Genomic DNA, 22,105 nt, shown 5'->3' on the forward strand with positions numbered 1-22,105 from the left:
AAATCAGAACATTGCTAATATGATTAAAAAGTGGATAGAAAGCTGAAGAGAGAATTGAGTTTAAAGATCAAGCTCAATAAAATTACACAAAATAGAGCAGAGAGAAATAATAAATGGAAAATATGAAAAAAGAATTAATAAAAATAAAGGTTAGAGGAGAAGCCTAACTTAGGACTCCAGAAGCTGGCTTCTGCAACCACTATTACTCTGAAGTTCTGACAGGAAGTTTCAAATTTGATGCAAATACCAGTAATGATAGTTATGGGGGATGCTTTTCATGATGTTTTGGAAGGCATTAAGCACATGGCCAGTTTTCACTTCAGAGCATCTTTGACCAATGTTTCCCTCAGAACATTTGCCAAATACTGAGGCTGCACAGAGCAGGATGCCTGAAACATAAATGTCAAAAGTCCCTTAAAGCAGGGTGGCATTTTACAGTATACTCTTAAAATTAGAGGTCTGGACAACTGGGGATAATCATGTAGAATAAATCAAATATTTGGTTGAAAACTTTGAAGGGGCAAATCATCTGTATGAATCATCATGCTAGCTCTGCAACCCAGATTTAACTGCTGATACTCTCAGATTAAGGAGAGAAATCTCATTTTATCTAGCTAGCAGTGAGGAGACAGAACCCTAGCTAGAGAAAGATCACATCCTTTGGAACCTCTGTGGTTTTTAAAACATACCATCTGTCATTCCATGAAAGATTACTAGACATGCTGAAAAGGAGTACATAATCAAAATTCAAGAGGAAAAACAGACAATAGAGGCAGATCCTCAAGTGATTCTGATATTGGATTTAGCTGGCAAGAACTTTTAAATGATTATTTTAAAGGAATGCCTTTAAATGAATTTTATTTAGAGAATGCCTAAATAATCCTGAACACAGCATTGGTAAAAATATGGACATTAAAGCCATTCTCATAAAATCTCAGATGGAAGTGAGGAACATGTTACTGGAAACTAGATGAAAAGTAATTCTTGTTACAAAGTGGCAAAGAGCTTGGCTAAATTGTGTTTATGTAATTCATGTCTTAAAAAAAATAGAGAACAGGTAGAAAAAAACACATGATTTCACCAGATAATTAGAATCCTTTTTTAAAAAACAACTATATAAACATTCTCAAACTGAAATTACAACATGGGGACTTAATGCCTCACCAGATAAATTTAACTACAAATTAGGTGGGGCAGAAGATAAAATTAGTGTACTGAAAGACTAATTAATAGAAAACACTAAAATGGAAGCACAGACATTAACAAAATACAGAAAAATAGAGAAATGTATGACTTGGTGAAAAAAATCCATATATATTATCGGAGCTCAGAAAAAAGGAGAAAGAATAAGGCAGAAGTAACATTTAAAAAATAATATCCTTCAAACTAATAAAGAACATCCCATAGATTCAAGAAGTTTCTGTGAACCTCCAGGAGAACAAATACATAGAAATTAGATCAAGGCATATATGATGGCTAATTTTATGTGTCAATTTGACTGGGCTAAGGGATGGTCAGTTAGGTAGTAAAACATTGTTTCTGGGTGTGTATATGAGGGTGTTTCCAGAGGAGATTAGCATTTTAATTTTTAGACTAAATAAAGATTGTCTTCACCAATGCAAGTGACCATAATTCAATCTGTTGAGGGTATGACTAGGAGGTGGAGGAAAGATGAATTTGCCATCTCTGCTTGAGCTGGCACATCTCCTGCTCTTGGACATTTTTTTTCTCTCTCAGTTCTGTTTTTCTGGAAAGTTATGACTAACACAGATTTTGGTACTGAGAAGTGAAAGTGCTGCTATAATGAATACCTGAAAATGTTGAGTGGCTTTGGAGCTGGGTAATGGATAAAAGGCTGGAAGAGTTTTGAGGTTCATGCTAGAAAATGCCTACGTTATTGAGACTGGATCTTTAAAACCTGGAAGATGGAGGTTTCAGTGAGCTGAGACTGCACCACTGCACTCCAGCCTGGGTGACAGAGGGAAATTCAAAAAAAAGAGAGAATTGGACCCACACTTATCCCGATGAGAGGCAATGATGCTGGTGGTAGTGTCTCCATCCGATATACATCCCTTCTGTTTAGAGACCCTAGAGACCACCTGATACAATCTCCTGATTTTATAGGCAAGAGAACATGGGCAGTGAGAGCCTAGTACAGAACCCGCTCAAGCCAGGCCTGTAGCTCCCAGCCCAGAGCTGCAAGCCAGCGCAGGAAGCACGGGCAAGCATGGACTGGCATGCGCCAACTGGCACACGCCAGGGTGGGGCAAGTATGGACTGGCACGCGCCAGGGTGGGTACGGTGCATCCATCTCCAGAACCTCAAGAAGCAGAGGACACGTGCTGGAATCTGCTACCTGATTTCGATGCTTTGCAACTTGCTCCAGACACTCTTCCGGTAGAAAAAGAGCCTGTTCTTCTGAAACGTGGTCTCCGTGACATAAAAAAAAGATCTGAGCAGCTCCACCACGTACACACCCATCAGCCAGTGCAGGAACTTGGCCAGGATCTCCTCCCGCAGACGGTGCTCTGTGGCCAGAACACTGCTGACCCCTGAAATGAGAAGGACATGGCATATCCAGCTCACCGCAGGGCCTGGCGACCTCACCCCACACCTGCACCCTCCGGTACGATGGCCGGGGGAAGCCCGGTATGTCTGGGCCGAGAGGGCCGCACTCAGGACCTGGAAGATAAAGCAAAGGAAACGCTAAGTATCCTGTGGGTGATGCTCCCACCAATGACACCCTAAAATGATGAGGTGTGGACATGCGGGGCTTTGGTGATACCTCTCATCACACGAATTTCACCTTCCTTTCCTTTTTTAATGTGGCTACTAGAATTTTGTTTTTTTTAGATGGAGCACTCTGCGCCCAGGCTGGATGGAGTGCCTCAGGGCAATCTTGGCTCACCGCAACCTCCAACTCCCTGGTTCAAGCGAATTCTCCTGCCTCGGCCTCCTGAGTAGCTGGGATGACAGGCATGCATCACCACACCAGCCTTAAGTTTTTGTATTTTTAGTACAGACAGTGTTTTACCATGCCTGTTGACCAGGATGGTCTCAATCTCCTGGCCTCATAATCCACCTGCCTCAGCCCCCCAAAGTGCTGGGATTATAAGCATGAGCCACCGCGCCTGGCCCTAGAAATTTTAAGATTATCCACATGGCTCACGTCATGCTCCTGTTAGGAGACAGTGGCTCGAAGCCTTATCCTCGGTCCTCCTGGTTCCCATGCAGAAAGGAGGAAGCAGACACTCTTCCACACACAGCATTTCAAACTCGCCACCCCAGAGCCACCAGATCCCGACACACCAGGGTTTTCCAGGCTGAGCCAGGCCGAGGGGATGCTGTTGTCACTCACTGGCTGAGGAACGCCCGGAGTTCTCCAGGCCAAGTGGACACTGCTGTCACTTGCTGGCTGAGGAATGCCCAGAGTTTGCCAGGCTGAGCCAGGCTGATTGGATGTTGCTGTCACTCTCTGGCTGAGGAGCGTAGCCACGTGGTTCTCCAGACACTCACGGGCTGAGATGACCACCCTCCTCGAACATCTCCACACCTTCATCTGTGCAGGGTAAGCAGAAGTCCCGGACGTCACTGGATGCCATGGGGCCATGGCCCAGGTGAAGCTGGGGTTTGCCAGCAATAACAAGACAGAAGAACTACACAAAGACAAGGAAGGGGACCCCAGTAGGCGGGTCTGAGACAGAAGGCAGGGAACAGAGGAGGAAAAAAGGGGCGGGGTCAAAGCTAAAGAAACACTGAGCTCAGAAACAACACTAGTAATGTTTAGCTTGTGAGGCGTCAAGAAGCCTGAGACAGAACTAAGTCAGCAGGGGAAGAGCACAGAGGTTAGGGGTGGCGACCAGCGATAAACCACACTGAGGCTCTTACTGCTCAGGAAAAGGGGAGCAATGTGTCAGACTTCATTTAAAAGATTAGGGTAGGCCAGGAGCGGTGGCTTGCATCTGTAATCCCAGCACTTTGGGAGGCCAAGGCGGGAAGATCATGAGGCCAGGAGATTGAGACCATCCTGGCCAACACAGTGAAACCCATCTCTACTAAAAATACAAAAATTAGCCGGGCACGGTGGCACATACCTGCAGTCCCAGCTACTCGGGAGGCTGAGGCATGAGAATCGCTTGAACCCAGGAAGCAGAGATGACAGTGAGAGGAGATCATGCCACCGCACTGCAGCCTGGGTGACAGAGCGAGATACCATCTCAAAAAAACAAACAACAATGAAAAGCTCAGGGGGTAACACTAAGCAGAGAGAAATAAAGTAAATGCCTCCTGATGAGGAGGCAACGACAGGATCAATGCACACTGGGAAGGAAGCGCGCCCTCAGAAGCACAGGAAGTGCAAACTCGGCAGGAAGAGTGCCCTAAGAAGCACAGGAAGTGCAAACTCGGCAGGAAGAGTGCCCTCGGAAGCACAGGAAGTGCAAACTTGGCAGGAAGAGCGCCCTCGGAAGCGCAGGAAGTGCAAACTTGGCAGGAAGAGCGCCCTCGGAAGCGCAGGAAGTGCAAACTCGGCAGGAAGAGCACCCTCAGAAGCGCAGGAAGTGCAAACTCGGCAGGAAGAGCGCCCTCGGAAGTGCAAACTTGGCAGGAAGAGCGCCCTCGGAAGCTCAGGAAGTGCAAACTCGGCAGGAAGAGCACCCTCGGCAGGAAGAGCACCCTCGGAAGCGCAGGAAGTGCAAACTCGGCAGGAAGAGCATCCTCGGAAGCACAGGAAGTGCAAACTCGGCAGGAAGACCACCCTCGGAAGTGCAGAAAGTGCAAACTCAGCAGGAAGAGTGCCCTCGGAAGCGCAGGAAGTGCAAACTCAGCAGGAAGAGTGTCCTCGGAAGCACAGGAAGCAGAAACTCAGCAGGAAGAGCGCCCTGGGAAGCACACGAAGTGCAAACTCAGCATTAAGAGCACCCTTGGAAGCGCAGAAAGTGCAAACTCGGCAGGAAAATCACCCTCGGAAGCGCATAAAGTGCAAACTCAGCAGGAAGAGCATCCTCAGAAGCGCAGGAAGCAGAAACTTGGCAGGCAGAGCGCCCTTGGAAGTGCAGGAAGTGCAAACTCGGCCAGAAAATCACCCTTGGAAGTGCAAACTCAGCAAGAAGAGCGCCCTTGGAAGTGCAGAAAGTGCAAACTCGACAGGAAGAGCACCCTTGGAAGCGCAGGAAGTGCACATTCAGCAGGAAGCTCACCCTCGAAGTGCAAACTCGGCAGGAAGAGCGCCCTCTGAAGTGCAGGAAGGGCAAACTCAGCAGGAAGAGTGCCCTTGGAAGCCCAGGAAGTGCAAACTCGGCAGGAAGTGTGCCCTCAGCAGGAAGCTAAGAAACAGAGAATGAGGACACGGAAAGGCAAATGGAAAATCAAAGTGCATAGACAGGTCTCTAGTGATGAACAATGAAAACAAATCAAGTTATCCAGCTAAACAAACATTGTCAGACTGGACTGGAAATTCACCTGTGTGTTGTTAATGAGACACACCTACACTATAAAAACATAAAAGTGCTTTTATGTTAGGCCAGGCACAGTGGCTCATGCCTGTAACTCAGCACTTTGGGAAGCCAAGGTAGGTGGGTCCCTTGAGTCCAAAACTTTGAGACCAGCCTGGGAAACACAGCAAGACCCTGTCTCCAGAAAAAATTTAAATTTAAAAATTAGCTAGGTGCAGTGGCACTTGTCTGTAGTTCCAGCTACTCAGGAGGCTGAGGTGAGAGGATCCCTCAGGCCAGGAGATAAAGGTTACAGAGAGCCGTGACTGCATTCCTGCACTTACCCTGGGCAACAGAGCAAGACTCTGTCCCAAAAAAAAAAAAAAAAAAAGGAAAGGAAAATATAAATTAAAGACAGAAAACCAACACAGCAGGAAAATACTAATCACAAGAAGCCCAGTGTGGCAGCACTAAGAGCAATTTACAAAGAGTTACTAGATTACTAGAGACATAGAAGTCTACAAAAGATTCACTCATCAGGAAGATAAAAATTCCACCAGGTGCACGAACCTAATAATGCCCTGCATAAATGCCACCAAACGAGAAGAAATGACAGACCCATCCCCCAGGTGAGGGACTTGGCCTCCCTCTTGCAATTTCATGCATCTAGAAGGAGACAGAAGCTTTGTGCAGAACCCTAATAAGCTGGATATAGTGAACATGGCTGCTATCTACAGGGTGTCAAATATACAATGGACATTTCTGGAAGCCACCCACACACTAGATCACAAACTTCAAATTAATTGGTATTATACAGACCACTAGATAACTGAGTTAGAAATCAATAACAACGTAACTTAAAATACTCAATGTATCTGGACAATATTCTTAAAACTCACGGATCAAAGAAAGAATAAGCTAAACAACACTTAAAAGGGTCTGATATCAAAATGACTTCACATCAAAACACAGAGTGCACAAACAAAAAAATCAAAGAATGGGAATACTTAAAAGTATTAACACTATTAGGTATTTTAAGAACTCCTAAAAGTGGCTGAAGTCAACATTATTTCACATCAAAGTGCAGGCTGCAGCTGAGGCAGCACTTAGAGGGAAATGCAGAGCTAAGCTAAGAGGTTAGAAAAGGAATGAAAGAATAAACCGAAAGAAAGCATCCACTGCAAAGACAGAAACATCCGAGGTAAACTAGTGAAATTCAAAACAAAGACCCAGAGTTAAGTCTGACAAAGCCAGGCCGAGACACTGGCCCCCTTGATGCGGGTCTCAGAGCAGGAGAGGGATGGAGACACTGCAACCTGTGGCTGGATGTCAGTTCACGTGAGGGCTGACTGGAGGCAGAGCCCAGCCTCAGCAACAAGCCAAAGGTGCCCAGAATAAGGTAACAAGGGGGGCTGAGCGGACGGGCAGCTTGGGAGAAAACAGGACAAGTGAAGGGCTGAGGTGCCTGCTTTCCTTCCGGCCACAGAGAACCCTTCTGGTATGTCTCCAGCAACACTTGACAGCAGACACAGGCAGCCTGGCAGTCCAGCCTTGGCACGGGGCGAGCTGGGAGAGGAATACCGGCAGCAAGCATGTGGCAGGAACGGGGGTGGCCACAGGGGTGGGCAAGCCAGGTCAGACAGAAGCAAGCCAGACCTGAAGCAGGGGGGAAGTGAGAACCTGCAGAGTCCTGTGTCCCCGCAGCAACGTGGAAGGAGGAAGTGACCAAGAAGAGCCCAGGACAAGAAAAGATAGGCTTGGGGACTGGCCCGGTGCCTGCACCATTTATCCAGGCGACTGGCGTGGCTGTGGCCACAGGAACAGCAGATGTACAGAAGCACAGCACAAGAGAGCAAATGCCAAGGACACCCAGGACCGAAACTCACTCACTCCACACACGACAGGGACACCTGGGACAGAGCCTCACTCCCTGCACAAGCCAGGGGCAGATTGTGACCTCATCTAAAATCAGAGAACAGCAATGATGGCAGGCAGATTCCTGATCAGAGCACTCAAACTCTCCTCCCTCGAAGGAAGCTAGAACGGGTAGCATGACTGCTTATCCGACTTGGTGTGGCCACCGGAGCCACAGCACGTGGCAGGCAACTGCTGTTCAACAGGTTAGGGACTTCAGTCATGCAAGACGTAGCAGTTTGAGTGACCTGTTGTAGACACTAGGCCAAGTTAGCAATTCTGCACTGTACACGGAAGATCATGCTAGGAGGGCCAATCTCACGTTGTATGACTTTTGCCATCATAAAAAAGCCCCAGGAAAGTGGTCAACCCCCTCCAGCCGGCCCCGGGACCCTAAGGGAACCTGAACAGTGGCTCGTCCACAGGAAGCTACACACCCGCCGCGGTGCTGGCAGAACAGCTGCACGGGCCGCTGCCACGAGGGTCTTCCAGAACGGGACCAGGAATGAAAGCCCCCACCACAGGCGACTCTAATGAGCAGCCAGCGTGGGCGGACGGCTCTGCAGACGTGGTCTCTGCCAGGGCCCTACTTCCGGAAGTCTTCGATGTCTTGGGATTTTGTGAGGAGGAGGGCCTGTTCCAGCTGCCACTGCAAGGCCTGGGAGTGCTGGGAGCCAACAGGGGGGTGCAGCAGAGGTGCCTCCACATCAAACCCAGAAAAACAGAGTGGGGACACAGCAGGACCCAGCAGCACTGTCCCCCGAACACCCACAGCACCATCCCTTCCCTGAGCAGGAGGAGCCATCTGCTGTCCTCTGCTCCCACGTGGCCCTCTTCATTCCTACAGACAGGACCAGGACCTGTGCTGGAGGACAGCCTTCTTTATCTCCCTCCCTCTACCCTGTCCTGGCAGAATCAATGCACCAATTTTTTGTTTTGTTTTGTTTTTGAGACAGAGTTTCACTCTTGTCACCCAGGCTGAAGTGCAATGGCACCATTTCAGCTCACTGCAACTTCCTGGGTTAAAGTGACTCCTCTGCCTCAGCCTCCTGAGTAGCTGGGATTACAGGCACACACCACCATGCCCAGCTGATTACTGCATTTTTAGTAGAGATGGGGGTTCGCCATGTTGGCCAGGCTGGTCTCGAACTCCTGACCTCAGGTGATCCACCTGCCTCCGCCTCCGAAAGTACTGGGATAACAGACGTGAGCCTCCGCACCTGGCCATCAACACAATTAAATCTTAAATACAGGGCTGGGCGCGGTGGCTCACGCCTGTAATCCCAGCACTTTGGGAGGCCGAGGTGGGGGGATCACGAGGTCAAGAGATCGAGCCCATCCTGGTCAACAAGGTGAAACCCCGTCTCTACTAAAAATACAAAAAAAAAAAAAAAAAAAAATTAGCTGGGCATGGTGGCGCGTGCCGGTAATCCCAGCTACTCAGGAGGCTGAGGCAGGAGAATTGGCTGAACCCAGGAGGCGGAGCTTGCGGTGAGCCAAGATTGCGCCATTGCACTCCAGCCTGGGTAACAAGAGCGAAACTCCGTCTCAAAAGAAAAAAATAAATCTTAAATACAAACCTGCATATTGGCTGACCATGTGCACCTGCAAAACCCTTCCCTCCCACCCCCAGGAAGAGGGAGTTTTTGTCCTCAACTCCCATTCCTATCCTTGAAATCGTGAAGGGGATTATAGGTAACCTGCAGGCACTCTGCCAAGAGTGTCTGTGCTTCCACCCGCTTCCCCACCTTGTGAGCACCCCAGCTCCACAGTACGCCCCGCCCCGCCTGTTCACTGCTCTGGCCTCAGCGCCTGGAAACTGCACGTCCATAAAAAACCTGAAGGCGAACCTCATAGCTTTATGCAAACTGGACGGGAGAGAGAGCAGAGGCAGAGATCACCACGTCCACTGACGTCCTGAGCAAGAAGCCACGTGTGCCCACATGATGCAGACCAGAGGACCAGGGCTCTGCCTGCCCTCTTTTCTGAACCCCTACTGCATTGAGGTCTGGGGCCTGGGACCTAGACGGCCACCCTCTCCTCACCTGGGCTCCTGCGCAGCCAAGCGCAGTCACGCACGCTCATCTTCCAGGTCAGCTCCTGCAGCGACAGCTTGGCATGCTTCCCCAGAGAGATGAACTTCTTGGTGTTCCTGAGGAAGCGACGCTCGTTGTGCCTGGAGCCCCAGAGGCCGGGAGGCACCAGCCGGCGCAGGCAGGCCCGCAGGAAGCTGTACACCTGCCAGGGGCTGCTATGCTGGCGGAGCAGCTGCACCAGGTGACGAGGGTCTGTGTCCTCCTCCTCGGGGGCTGCCACAGAACCCAGGGGCTCCTGGGCACAGACACGGGCCGCCGGGGTGACCACAGTCCGCAGTGGGCAGTGCGTCTTGAGGAGCGCCCCGTAGGGGCACCGCGCGTGGTTCCCGAGCAGCTCCAGAAACAGGGGCCACATCTGCCAGTAGCGCTGGGGCAGGCGGGGCAGCCTGCGGGGCGTCCCTGGCCTCGAACCCAGAAAGATGGTGTCCAGGAGCCTGCGGGCACCCGTCAGGCTGGGGCGCAGGGCGCTGAGTAGGAAGGAGGGCCGAAGCCGCTCCTGGGCACCCGAAGAGTAGAGGAAGTGCTTGGTCTCGGCATAGACCAGGGGACATGGCGTGTCCCGGGGCTGCGGGGATCGCGATTTGGATGGGGGCCCCGCCCCGGGCTAGTGGCCCGCTGATGGGTACGAGTGGCATGTGCCAGGGGCTTCCTCGGCGGCTCCCGCAGGTGTCACCACGCAGAAACCGTGGCCACTCGGTCCAAGTGTCCTGCCGGGGTGCGCCTGAGATCCCTGCCCCACAGGCGTCCGCTCCGGCTCCAGGGCAGGCCCACACCTGGGCCTCTTGGGCCACGGTGGACTTACGCTGGCGCTACCCCGGCGCCTTCTCTCACCCGGGGCTGGCAGGCCCAGGCGGACCCCGGGCTCCCTGACGCTGCTACTCCAGGCCCGTTTGTATCCCAGGCCCCTTCGCGTCCCAGCCGCGTGTGGCCCGGACCGGGGCGTAGCGCCGAGCTCGTACAGCCGCGGCCTGCACGCCTGGAAGGCGTAGCTGGGAGCCACCAGCACGTAGAGCGCGCAGTGCGCCAGCAGGTAAACCAGCACGTCGTCGCCCAGGCGGCGCAGCGGGAGCGCCCACGCCCCGCTGCCGCGCAGCATCTCGGTCACCGTGTGGGGCCGGTAGCTGCGCACGCTGGTGGTGAAGGCCTGGGGGGGGGGGCCGCCGCCGGCGCCATCCAGCAGCGCGAAGCCGAAGGCCAGCACGTTCCTCGCGCCACGCTCGCAAAGCCTCTGCAGCACCCGGGCCACCAGCTCCTTCAGGGGGGACACCTGCGGGCGGGGGAAGCGCCCTGAGTCGCCCGCCGGGGGTGCGCGCGCCGCTCCGCTCCCACCCCAGCGCCGGACGCGGACCTCGGGTGCCCCACTTGGTGGAGGGATGGGGCGGCTGGGGGCGGCCGTGCGTCCCAGGGCACGCACACCAGGCACTGCGCCACCAGCGCGCGAAAAGCCGCCGGGTCCCCGCGCTGCACGAGCCGCCAGCCCTCGGGCCCCAGGCGCCGCACAAACGTGGCCAGCGGCAGCATCTGGCGGTAGCGGCTGCGCAGCAGGGAGCGCACGGCTCGGCAGCGTGGCGCGCGCGGCATCGCGGTGGACCGCAAGGGCCGGAGCGCGGCGCCCCACGTGCGCAGCAAGACGCGGCGCCAGCAGCCTCCAAACTGCGCCCCAAGAGAAGGCGGGACCGCGGAGAGGAAGGGGCGGGGCTGGAGAGTGAGGGGCGGGGCTGGAGGGGAGGGGGCGGAGAGGGCCGGAGGAGGGGGGGCCGGGGATCGCGGACGGGGAGGGGTCGGGACGGGGACGGGGTCGGGGTCCGCGCGGAGTCGGCGGAGTCGGCGGAGCTGGGTGAGGGCCGGGGCGGGCCGGGTTTAGGGAGCCTGGGTCCCTCTCCCTCTGCCACATGGGCAGCGTAGTCCCGGGCGTCTGCGCCCCCGAATCCACCGGGAGTCCGGCCTGGCCTGGCCTCGACTGCGCAGCTGCTCCGTGCGGACCCGGGGGTCTGGGCCGCGCTTCCCGCCCGCGCGCAGCCCCCGCTCGCAGGGTGCAGCGACCCCCGCGAGGGCCCCGCAGAGAGGGGTGACGTCAGCCCAAGCACGGGGTAACCCGAGGGAGGGGCGGTGGCCCTGGGCACAGGTGCTTGTGGTGCTCCCTTCATCGCTTTCCCAGACTGGCCGGACCCCGAGAGCCAGGCTGTCCCCCGGTCCGGACGGGGGACGTCGGGAAGAAACAGGGCGGCGGGGTCCCGGCACTGGGAATGCAGGGCTCCCGGGGAGGACCGAAGCGCGTAGACGCGGCTGGGGACGACCCCCAGGGCACAGCGCTCCCGGGATGGGCACGCGGGGCTCTCGGAGCGCCTCCCTGCCCGCGGGCAGTACTTCCCCGCGACTTGGTCTCCTTTTCTCTTTGCAGGTTCTTAGGCTGCGAGGGGTCCCCACCATGAGCAAACCACCTCAGATCTGTTCATCACCCACCGGGGCCGTCCCGTCGAGGAAGGGTGGGACATGCATTCAGATGCTCCTCTGGCCCGGCACTGGGGGCCTCACACCTGCCGCAGCTGCCTTTACCCTGGGCCCTGGCGCGGTGTCCACCAGCTGAGGCCAAACTCAGGTCACTCCCACCCGCAGAGGGAGGAGGGCAGCCTCGGGGGTCCGGGAACCTGGCTACAGCCTCGGACCGCTGAACCAGAAGGCCCGACCTCCAGCCCAGCTGAGGAAGCCACGCAGCCGCTGGGCCCCTGCAGACCCAGGGCCCGGGCACAGCCGAGGACTTCCCCGAGACCCAACTTCGGCTGCTCAAGTTTGCATCTAAGAGGTAAGAAACTTCTGGGTCTCCAGGGGCTTTGCCGGGAGCGTGTAGCTGAGGTCGGCAAACACTGAAATGCTAACAGATGCAACCTTCAATGTAACCTTTCCTACTTTCCGAGAGTGTCGGCGGAAATTGCTTTATTTATGGACCTAGCATTTGAACAGGTCTCGCACCCTCCCTGAGCCATCACACTCGCTAGGGGTTTGCCTCACCTTGTAAATACTTAGGATTACAGGTTGCTCTTCTAGAAATCCCCTTAGTGAATCCAAAGTCTTTTTAAAGGGCTGTGTTCGTGAATTGTCTCTGCCACGCGGGCAAAGGGACTGATGTGGAAAATTTGTTCCAACAAAAGTTAAGTTGTAGCTTACTCTGGTTCCCCCAGAGAAACCAACACAGAAAACCTAATTTTAAAAGAGGGAATAGAAGAAACTCAGGCGGAAGATTACACTGGAGTGACTGACACCACGTCCAGGAGGAGGAGACGTCTCCCAGCTTTCAGTGAAAATCGAAGACGCCCCAGTATTATGGGTGCAGTTAGTCTATCTTTGAAAAGCTGATGCTGTCTCAGTCATCACAATGGAAAACATTAAGAATGTTCTAAGAGGCCGGGCCCGGTGGCTCTGCCTGTAATCCCAGCACTTTGGGAGGCCGAGGTGGGCGGATCACGAGGTCAAGAGATGGAGACCATGCTGGCCAACATGGTGAAACCCTGTCTGTACTAAAAATACAAAAATGAGCTGGATGTGGTGGCGCTCACCTATAGTCCCAGCTAGCTACCTGGGAAGCTGAGGCAGGAGAATCGTTTGAACCCAAGAATTGCAGTGAGTCAAGATTGCACCACTGCACTCCAGCCTGGCGCCTGGCGATGGAGCAAGACTGTCTCAAAAAAAAGAATGTTCTAAGAAAAACAGATTAACAGATTCTATCATTGGCTTAAAACCCCACAACACTTGAGTGGGGTGAGCTTCCTCTTTCAGATCCAGATATTTCTAAACAGAGTGGATTCTGGGCTGGGTGCAGTGGCTCACACCTGTAATCCTAGCACTTTGGGAGGCCAAGGCAGGTGGATTACCTGAGGTCAGGAGTTCAAGACCAGCCTGGCCAACATGGTGAAACCCTGTGTTTACTAAAAATACAAAAAAAAAATTAGCTGGGCATGGTAACAGGCACCTGTAATTCCAGCTACTTGCGAGGCTGAGGCAGAAGAATCGCCTGAACCTGGGAGGCAGAGGCTGCAGTGAGCCGAGATGGCACCATTGCACCCCAGCCTGGGCAACAAGAGTGAAACTCTGTCTAACACAAATAAAAAGAGACAGAGTGGATTCTGTACCAGCAGTGAAAAATAAAGTATTGTTCCTTCCTCCACAAAAGGAGTGAAAGGAACTCATCTGCCCCTGGGGGGTTAGGAAAGGGGCACAATACCAGCCGAGTAGGCAGGATGGCCTTTAATTTCTACTTAAATCTCAGTGTCTCAGCACACACTGAGACATCGAGACTCAGGACGGTGTCCACACTTGCACCCTGATTCTACATTGGCTTCCTCCTGACAGATGGTGACTCTGCTGGGACCTGAGGCCTGCAGCCCCTCAGCCACTGGCAGGGTGGGGGCCTCATGGTCCCTGCATTGGGTCCCACAGCATAACAGGTGGTCACAGAAACTGTGGATACATCAAGAGACGGTATATCCCGTCTACAAGGAATTCCAGAAAATATCAAAGGGAAACTTCTGAGTAAAGGGGAAACAACTCCATAAACTCCCGACCAGAGGGTGTGACTTGAGCCCAGGGAAGTTTCAAAATGGTTCAGTAGGCCAGGCGCGGTGGCTCACATCCTAGCACTCTGGGAGGCTGAGGTCGGCAGATCACCTGAGGTCAGGAGTTCGAGACCAGCCTGGCCAACGTGATGAAACCCCATTTCTACTAAAATTACAAAATTAGCCAGCATGGTGGTGGCGCCTGTAATACCAGCTGCCTGGGAGGCTGAGGTCGGCAGATCACCTGAGGTCAGGAGTTCGAGACCAGCCTGGCCAACACGATGAAACCCCATCTCTACTAAGATTAAAAATTAGCCAGTATGGTGGTGGCGCCTGTAATACCAGCTGCTTGGGAGGCTGAGGCAGGAGAATCACTTGAACCTGGGAGGCAGAGGCTACAGTGAGCCAAGATCCCGCCACTGCACTCCAGCCTGCGCAACAAGAGTGAAACTGTCTCAAAAACTAAGGAAATAAATAAAATAAACTGGCCAAATAAATCACTCAAGCCTGCGCTTTCCTTCCCCAAAGGCGCTTTAGTCCTGACTTGGACGTTTCTGTAAACTTTTGTTCCGAAATAATCCAAGATGCGCAGCACTTGGGTTTCCTGCTGCCGCAAATGCCCACATGCTTTGTGCTAGAAGGGCAGCACGGGTGCCCTCCCATGACGTGAGTGCCCTCCTAAGGTGAGGAGGCTCTCCTATGACACAGGTGCCCTCCTACAATGTGGGTGCCCTCCTACGGCGATGGTACCCTCCTGCATCGTGGGTGCCCTTCTACATCGAGGGTGCCCTCCTACGGTGTGGAGGCCAGAGGTCCACATTGGGCCCTGGTGGGCTAAAGGCGAGCTGCGCCTTCCCGCTGCAGACCCCGGGGAGGGTCCCTTCCCTACCCTTTCTGGCATCCTAAGGTGCTCACAGACCTGGGCTTGAGGGCCCTCCTCCCTCTTCAGCCTCTGCCTGACTCTGCCTCCATCATCCCAGCTGCCCATCTCTGACCCTGATGCCCGCCTCCTCCCAGAACCCCTGGATTACTTTTCTGGCCTTCATGTCATCCCGAATGACCCTGGATGGTCCCAGGGCCGGGTGGGTTCTGTCCATCAGGACACCAGCATCTCTGGGGCATTATCCTTCCCAGGACACTTGGGTGTAGCAAAGATGGCACGTCCTCCGGGTTCCCTCATCCCGGAGGGATACCCCATGGTTATGTCCCCCATAACTAAGCCAATACTCCGTTAGAACCAGGAACTTCTTGCGTTTATGAATGGCGTGTTCTCTGCACTGCTGAGGAGCTGTCCATGGCACAGACGGGCCAGTCTGTTTGACCGTTTTGTCCAAGGACATTTTAGCAGCAATTTCCCCACTTTGTAGCTCTTCAAACTTCTGTGGTCAGTTGTGGACACGAGTTTGTGCGCGACGTGCATGATCATGTGAATTCCCAGGGCTCTGGGATCAATGTCCAGGAGTGTGACTGCTGGGTCTCTTGGTAAGAGGATGCTTAGCTCTTGTGGAAGCTGCCACCCTGTGCTCCAGAGGGAGGGGGCAGGGAAGTTCTGGGCAGAGAACGGTGAGTCCCTGGCAAGGGCTCCAGCCACGGCCTGTGCCCACAGACCCAGTTGAGGCCAGACGCTCCTACCTTCACACACAAATGTTGCATTTCCCAAGACCACCTGGTCACCGCAGCCCCATCCTGTGCCTATAAAATCCCCGAGACCCTAGTGGGCAGAGACACAACTGGCTGGACGTGGAGGGGCGCACAGCGGCAGAAGAACATGGTGATGGCCCGGCAGACACCAGGAGAGCAGGAGGGCCTGGAAAGGGAGGCCCCAGCGCAGTGGACACCAGGAACCTGCACCTGCCACAAGCCAGGTTGAGGCTCAGAGGAGCCAGTCTAGGAAGTGCAGAACCTCCTCCCTTCAACACGTGTGAGGGTTGGGGAAGGAGACAGACACCCAACGTAAGGAGGAACTATGCGAGCCACGTTGCTGAGACAAGGCACAGAGGGAGAGGAGAGGAACATGGGCCCACCTGGGGCTTAGGAGGCTGCTGGAGATGCTGAGCCCTGGAGGCAGAGGGTGTGGGGGCACAGCTGGCCTCAGTGTGACACCCCAGGGTGAGTCTCCAGGGCAGATGGCTCCCTCGGGAAGCAGCAGCCAGGCCCTAGAATCTGGGGCACTGCCTGCTGGGACAGCCTCGGGGTCCTCTGTTTCGCAGGCTCTCCTAGTCTAAAGGAACAGACCGTGCCAGCCGCTATTGCCACCCACCTGCTGCCTGAAAGCCTTGTCCTCTCTCCTGGTCTCTATCCATCAGGAATGTGGGCAGGGCTCTTTGGGTCCAGTAAAAGAATGGTGTTTGTACTGAGTTTGTGGTGATCTGTCCCGCCTGAAGACGTGGCTGGAATTATTGTTGTCCTTACTGGTGAAGATGAATCATGATGGGAGTGACAGTCCCCATCAGTGGAGTGGTGTAATTGACATGGCCATTTCATACACGATCTCCTTACCCTCAACCCCCCGGGGAAGCGGGCAGGCAAGGGCCATGTCCGTTCCCACAGGTTCCAGGCTCCGTGACTTCCTGGGCTGGTGTGGGCAGGTACAGGAAGCTGGCCTGGGCTCCTGGGTCGCACACAGAGTGGCCGTCTTCATGTTGCTGAATGCAGCAGCCCCATGGGGGACAGTCAGTGGTCCTGCTGTCAGCCACCCAGGCCTGGGAACGCTCTCCCTGGCGGCTTTGCCACGCTCATGGTCCTGCCACCCGTCCCTCTCCTCGTGTACCTTCCCTTGCACCATAAGCCACCGTATGAAAACCAATAAAAAGTACTTAGGGCGAAAAATCCCTCTGAATGTGGTTATTAAATCCTTGGGCCTCGGCAAACATAGCTCAGTTACTGTTTTACACCTTTGGGTTTCTGCACTCCTGAATGCTATTTGATGACATTTAAGAAAATAGTAAGATAAAATTATCCATTCGGATGCTGAAAGGTTGAATTTACTCATGGAATTAAGTCTTTCAATCCCGCATCGCTGTCTGCTCCCAGCCGCATCCCGGTTTGTCATTAAGCCGGGCGCAGACTCCTCTATCCAGGGTGGGAGTCTGTGGAACCCTTTGCAAGAGGGTTGTCAGCAGGGGCTCAGAGAAGCTCTGTGGGGTTGCTCTGTCCCGATCAGAAACCGCGGGGGCGAGAGAGGAAACAGGTGAACGGCCACAGAGCCGGGCGTCTGGTTTTCAGGGTGCTTCTGTGACTTTCTGTTTTAAAGAGGACACCCAACTTGAGCTTCCTTCAGAATACACCTTGGTCACTGCTTAAGATGAAAGAAAGATTTAAGCCACACTTCCGGTGCCCTTGACGCCTCTCCCTTTGGTACGCGCCATGGTGAGCCGACCTAGGTTTGCGCAGGAAGCTTCTGACTTCTTCCGTTCCCGCTAGCCACCTTTTCCAGGTGGCATCCAGAGCAATCTTTGAAAAGCATAAATAAGGGCACTTCATGCCTTGCTCAGCGCCCGAGGCAGCCTCTCGTCGCCCCTTCTCACCCTCACCTCCCTGCCCTTGGGTCATCAGGCTCCTTCCTTGTGCCTGGGTCTTGGGCTGGGACCCTGGAGGATCTGAAGCGGCTCAGGTCCACAGAGCCACCTGCTTCCTGCGAGGACTCTAATTCTTTCTGGAGGAAATCACCAACACTTGTGGTTTCGGGATTGAGTCATACAGATTAAGTTTAACCAAACCTGAACATGCAATCAAAAATCTTCAAGCGCACAAGAACAAAAGCACCATGGATGAGAGGTGGAAGAAGCAAGAGAGACACAAAAACGCAGTGCAGTCACGTATGCCGATTCTGCAGCTGTTTCAGAGAAATCTGTGATTGTTGGTAATTAATAAAGATCACCTTTCACCGCATTAGCAGGTGTTTCAGGGTTTATAGGATGCCTCTTTAACTTCTCCCAGCCTGTCTTTGCTTGCAATTAAGTCACTTGCAGAGAGTGTGAGCGTCTAACCACAGTAACTCCACTGCCCCTCCTGGCATTTCTGCCATTGTGGCGATAACTTTACTTGTCCAGAAGCTAGAAACCCCACAATACATTGTACTTACTTTAGATTAAGTGGGTAATTACTTTTAATAATTGCTTTAGTTTTTAATTTCTAATATAGTAGAGTATATTTTTATAAGGTACATAAGTTAAAATTTTAATTTTCCTCTTTGTTTTGTTTTGAGACAGAGTCTTGCTCTGTCACCCAGGCTGGAGTGCAGTGGCGTGATCTCAGCTCACTGCAAACTCCACCTCCCAGGTTCAAGCAATTCTCCCACCTCAGCCTCTGAGTAGCAGGACTACATGCGCGTGCCACCGCATCCAGCTAATTTTTGTATCTTTAGTAGAGACAGGTTTTCAACAAGTTGGCCACGCTGGTCTCAAACTCCTGACCTCAGGTGATCCATCCGTCTCGGCCTCCCAAGTGCTAGGATTACAGGCACAAGCCACCACACCTGGCCATTAAAACTGTAATTTTTAATATAGTAGGGTTTGTATTTATAGGGCACATGAGATATTTCAATACAGGCATATGATGTGTAATAATCATATCCAGGTAAATGTGGTATCTGTCACCTCAGGCATTGATCCTTTCTTTGTGTTACAAACAATCCAATTATACTATTTTAGTTATCTTAAAACATCATTCAATAAATTATGTTGACTCTAATCAGACTGTTCCCCACCCTTCTGGGACTACCACTCTACTCTCTATTTTCATGTCAATTTTTAAAATTTTTAGCTCCCACAAATAAGGGAGAATATGAAATGTGTGTCTTTCTGTGCCTGGCTTATTTCACTTAACATAATGACATCCAGTACCACCTATGCTGTTGCAAATGACAGGATCCCATTCTTTTTTATGGCTGCATAGTACTCCATTGTGTATGGGTACCACATTTTCTTTATTCGTTTGTTGATGGACACTTAGTTTGCTTCCAAGCCTTGGCGGTTGTGAACAGGGCTGCAGTAAATGTGGAGTGGAGTTAGCTCTTTGACACATGGGTTTCCTTTCTTTTGGGTATATACATAGCAATGGCTTTGCTGGATAAATGTGGTATCTCTATTTTCAGTATTTTTGAGGAACTTTCAAACTCGTCTCCATAGTGATACTAGTCGACATTCCCACCAACAGCGTCCAGGGGTTCGCTTTTCTTCACATCCTCACCAGCATTTGTTACTGCCTGTCTTTTGGATAAAAACCATTTTAACTGGGGCGAGGCGACATCTCATAGTAGTTTTTATTTGCATTTCTTGGATGATCAGTGACATTGGGCATATTTTCAGATGTCTGTTTGCCACGCATATCACTTCTTTTGAGAAATGTCCACCCAGATCTTTTGCTTACTTTTTAAAATCAGTGTATTAGGTTTTTTTCCCTATAGTTTGACCTCCTTATATATACTGGTTATTAATCCCTTGTTAGATGAGTAGTTTAAACATATTTTCTCCCATTCTGTGTGTTGTCTCTTCTCTTGCTGATTGCTGTGCAGAAGCTTCTTCACTTGATGTGATCCCATTTGTCTGTTTCTGCTTTGGTTACCTGTGCCTGCAGGACATTACTCAAAAAGTCTTTGTCCACTCCAATGTCCTCAAGAGTATTTTCTTTAAGTCCTTTCAAAGTTTGAGGTCTTAGATTTGATCCATTTTGATTTGGTTTTTGTATATGGTGAGGGACAGAGTTTTAGTTTTGTTATTTTGCATATGGATATCCAGTTTCTCCAGCACCATTTATTGAAGAGATTATCTTTTCTCCAAAGTATGTTCTTGGCACCTTTGTCAAAAATGAGTTCACTGTAGAAGCATAGATTTGTTTCTGGGTTCTCTATTCTGTTCCATTGGTCCATGTGTCTGTTTTTATGCCAGTACCATGTGTTTTGGGTTACTATAGCTTTGTAGTATAATTTGAAGTCAGGTAATGTGATGCTTCCAGTTTTGTTCTTTTTGCTCAGGATAGCTTTGGCTATTCTGGGTCTTTTGTGGTTCTATCAAAATTTTAGAATTGTTTTTTCTATTTCTGTAAAGAACATCATTAGTATTTTAATAGGGATTGCACTGAATCTGTAAATATCTCTGGGTAGTATTGACATTTTAACAGCATTTATGTTTCCAGTCCACGAACATGGAATATCTTTACTTTTTTTGTGTGTCGTCAATTTCTTTTTTCAATGTTATATAGTTTACATTGTAGAGAACTTTCACTTCTTTGGTTAATTCCTAGGTGTTTAATTTTATTTGTAGCTGTTATAAATAGCATTGCTTTTTTGGTTTATTTTTCAGATTGTTTGCTGTTGGAATATAGATCTCAGGTGTAAGCCACTGTGCCTGGCCTGTATGTTTCTTGTATATCTGTTTTTTTGAGGTTTCATTATGAAGGGATGCTGAATTTTATCAAATGCCTTTTCTGCATAAATGGAAATAATCATATAGTTTTTGTCCTTCATTTTGTTGGCATGATGTATCACATTGATTTGCATATGTTGAACCATCCTTGCATTCCTGGAATAAATCCCACTTGGTCATAATGAATGATCTTTTAAATGTGTTGTTTAATTTGGTTTGCTAGTGTTTCTTTGAAGATTTTTGCATCAATGTTCATTGGAGATATTGGTCTGTAGTTTTCTTTCTTTATTTTTCATTTTTGTTTTTGATGTGTTTTTGTCTGATTTTGGAATCAGGGTAATACTGGCCATGTAGAATGAGCTTGGAAGTATTCCTTCCTCTATTTTTCAGGATACTTTGAGTAGGATTGGTATTTGTTCTTCTTTAAATGATTAGTAAAATTCAGCAGTGAAGCCATTGAGTCCTGGGCTGCTCTTTGCTGGGAGACTTTTTATTATGGCTTTAATCTCATTATTGTTATTGCTCTGTTCAAGCTTTGGATTTCTTCATGGTTCAATCTTGGCATGTTGTATGCATCTAGGAATTTATCAATTCTTCAAGGTTTTTCAGTTTATTAGTGTACAGTAGCTCATGGTAGCTTCTAGGGATCCTTTGAATTTCTGTGGTATCAGTTGTAATGTTTCCTTTTTCATCTCTGAGTTTATTTATTTAGGTCATCTCTCCTCTTTTATTAGTCTGGCCAAAAGTTTGTCAATTTTGCTTATCTTTTCAGAAAATCAACTTCTAATTTTGTTGAACTTTTGTATTGTTATCTTTGTTTCAGTTTCATGTATTTCTGCTCTATTGTTTATTTTCTTCTACTAATTTTGGGTTTAGTTTTCTCCTGCTTTTCTAGTTCTTTAAGATGCATCATTAGGTTATGTTCTGAAGTTTCTCTACATTTTTTTTTCTTGAGATGGAATTTTACCCTTGTTGCTCACACTGGAGTGCAATGGTGTGAACTCGGCTCACTGCAATCTGTCTCCTGGGTTCGAGTGATTCTCCTGCCTCAGCCTCCCAAGAAGCTGGAATTATAGGCAGGCAGCACCACACCCAGCTAATTTTGTATTTTTAGTAGAGACGGGGTTTCTCCATGTTGGTCAGGCTAGTCTCTAACTCCCTACCTCAGGTGATCTGCCCCCCTTGGCCTCCCAAAGTGCTAGGATTACAGTCATGAGCCATTGTGCCCAGATTTTATACTTTTTTTTGAGACAGTCTTGTTCTTTTGCCAGTTTGGAGTGAAGTGGCACAACTCCCTGGTTCAAGGGATTCTCCTGCCTTAGTCTCCCAAGTAGCTGGGATTACAGGCACACACCACCACGCCCAGCTAATTTTTATAGTTTTAGTAGGGACGGGGTTTCACCTTGTTGGCCAGGATGGTCTCAATCTCCTGACCTCATGATCCACCTGCCCCGGCCTCCCAAAGTGCTGGGATTACAGGCATGAGCCACTGCACCCGGCCTCTACTTCTTTGATGTAGCTGCTTATAGCTATAAACTTCCCTCTTAGTACTGCTTTTATTGTATACCATGGGTTTTAGGATGTTATGTTTCCATTATCATTTGTTTTTGTTTTTGTTTTTTTGAGACAGAGTTTTGCACTGTCACCCAGGCTGGAGTGCAGTGGCACAATTTCAGCTCACTGCAACCTCTGCCTCCCAGGTTCAAGCAATTCTCCTGCCTCAGCCTCCCAAGTAGCTGGCATTATAG

The 22,105-nt window shown here is 50.9% G+C and overlaps 1 protein-coding gene across 1 annotated transcript; it reads right to left on the reverse strand.

The window, feature by feature from the left end:
- Nucleotides 1-49: 49 nt before the first annotated feature.
- Nucleotides 50-11,090, reverse strand: LOC118143152 (telomerase reverse transcriptase-like). Its single transcript, XM_078332883.1, is given in 3 exon segments — nt 50-2,552; nt 9,392-10,709; nt 10,805-11,090. Coding segments are annotated over 3 exon segments (1,737 nt in total). The 5' UTR covers nt 11,024-11,090; the 3' UTR covers nt 50-2,352.
- Between the last annotated feature and the right edge of the window lie 11,015 nt (nt 11,091-22,105).

The sequence above is a fragment of the Callithrix jacchus genome, chromosome 7 (genome assembly GCF_049354715.1).
Source record: "Callithrix jacchus isolate 240 chromosome 7, calJac240_pri, whole genome shotgun sequence".
NCBI lineage: Eukaryota > Metazoa > Chordata > Mammalia > Primates > Cebidae > Callithrix > Callithrix jacchus.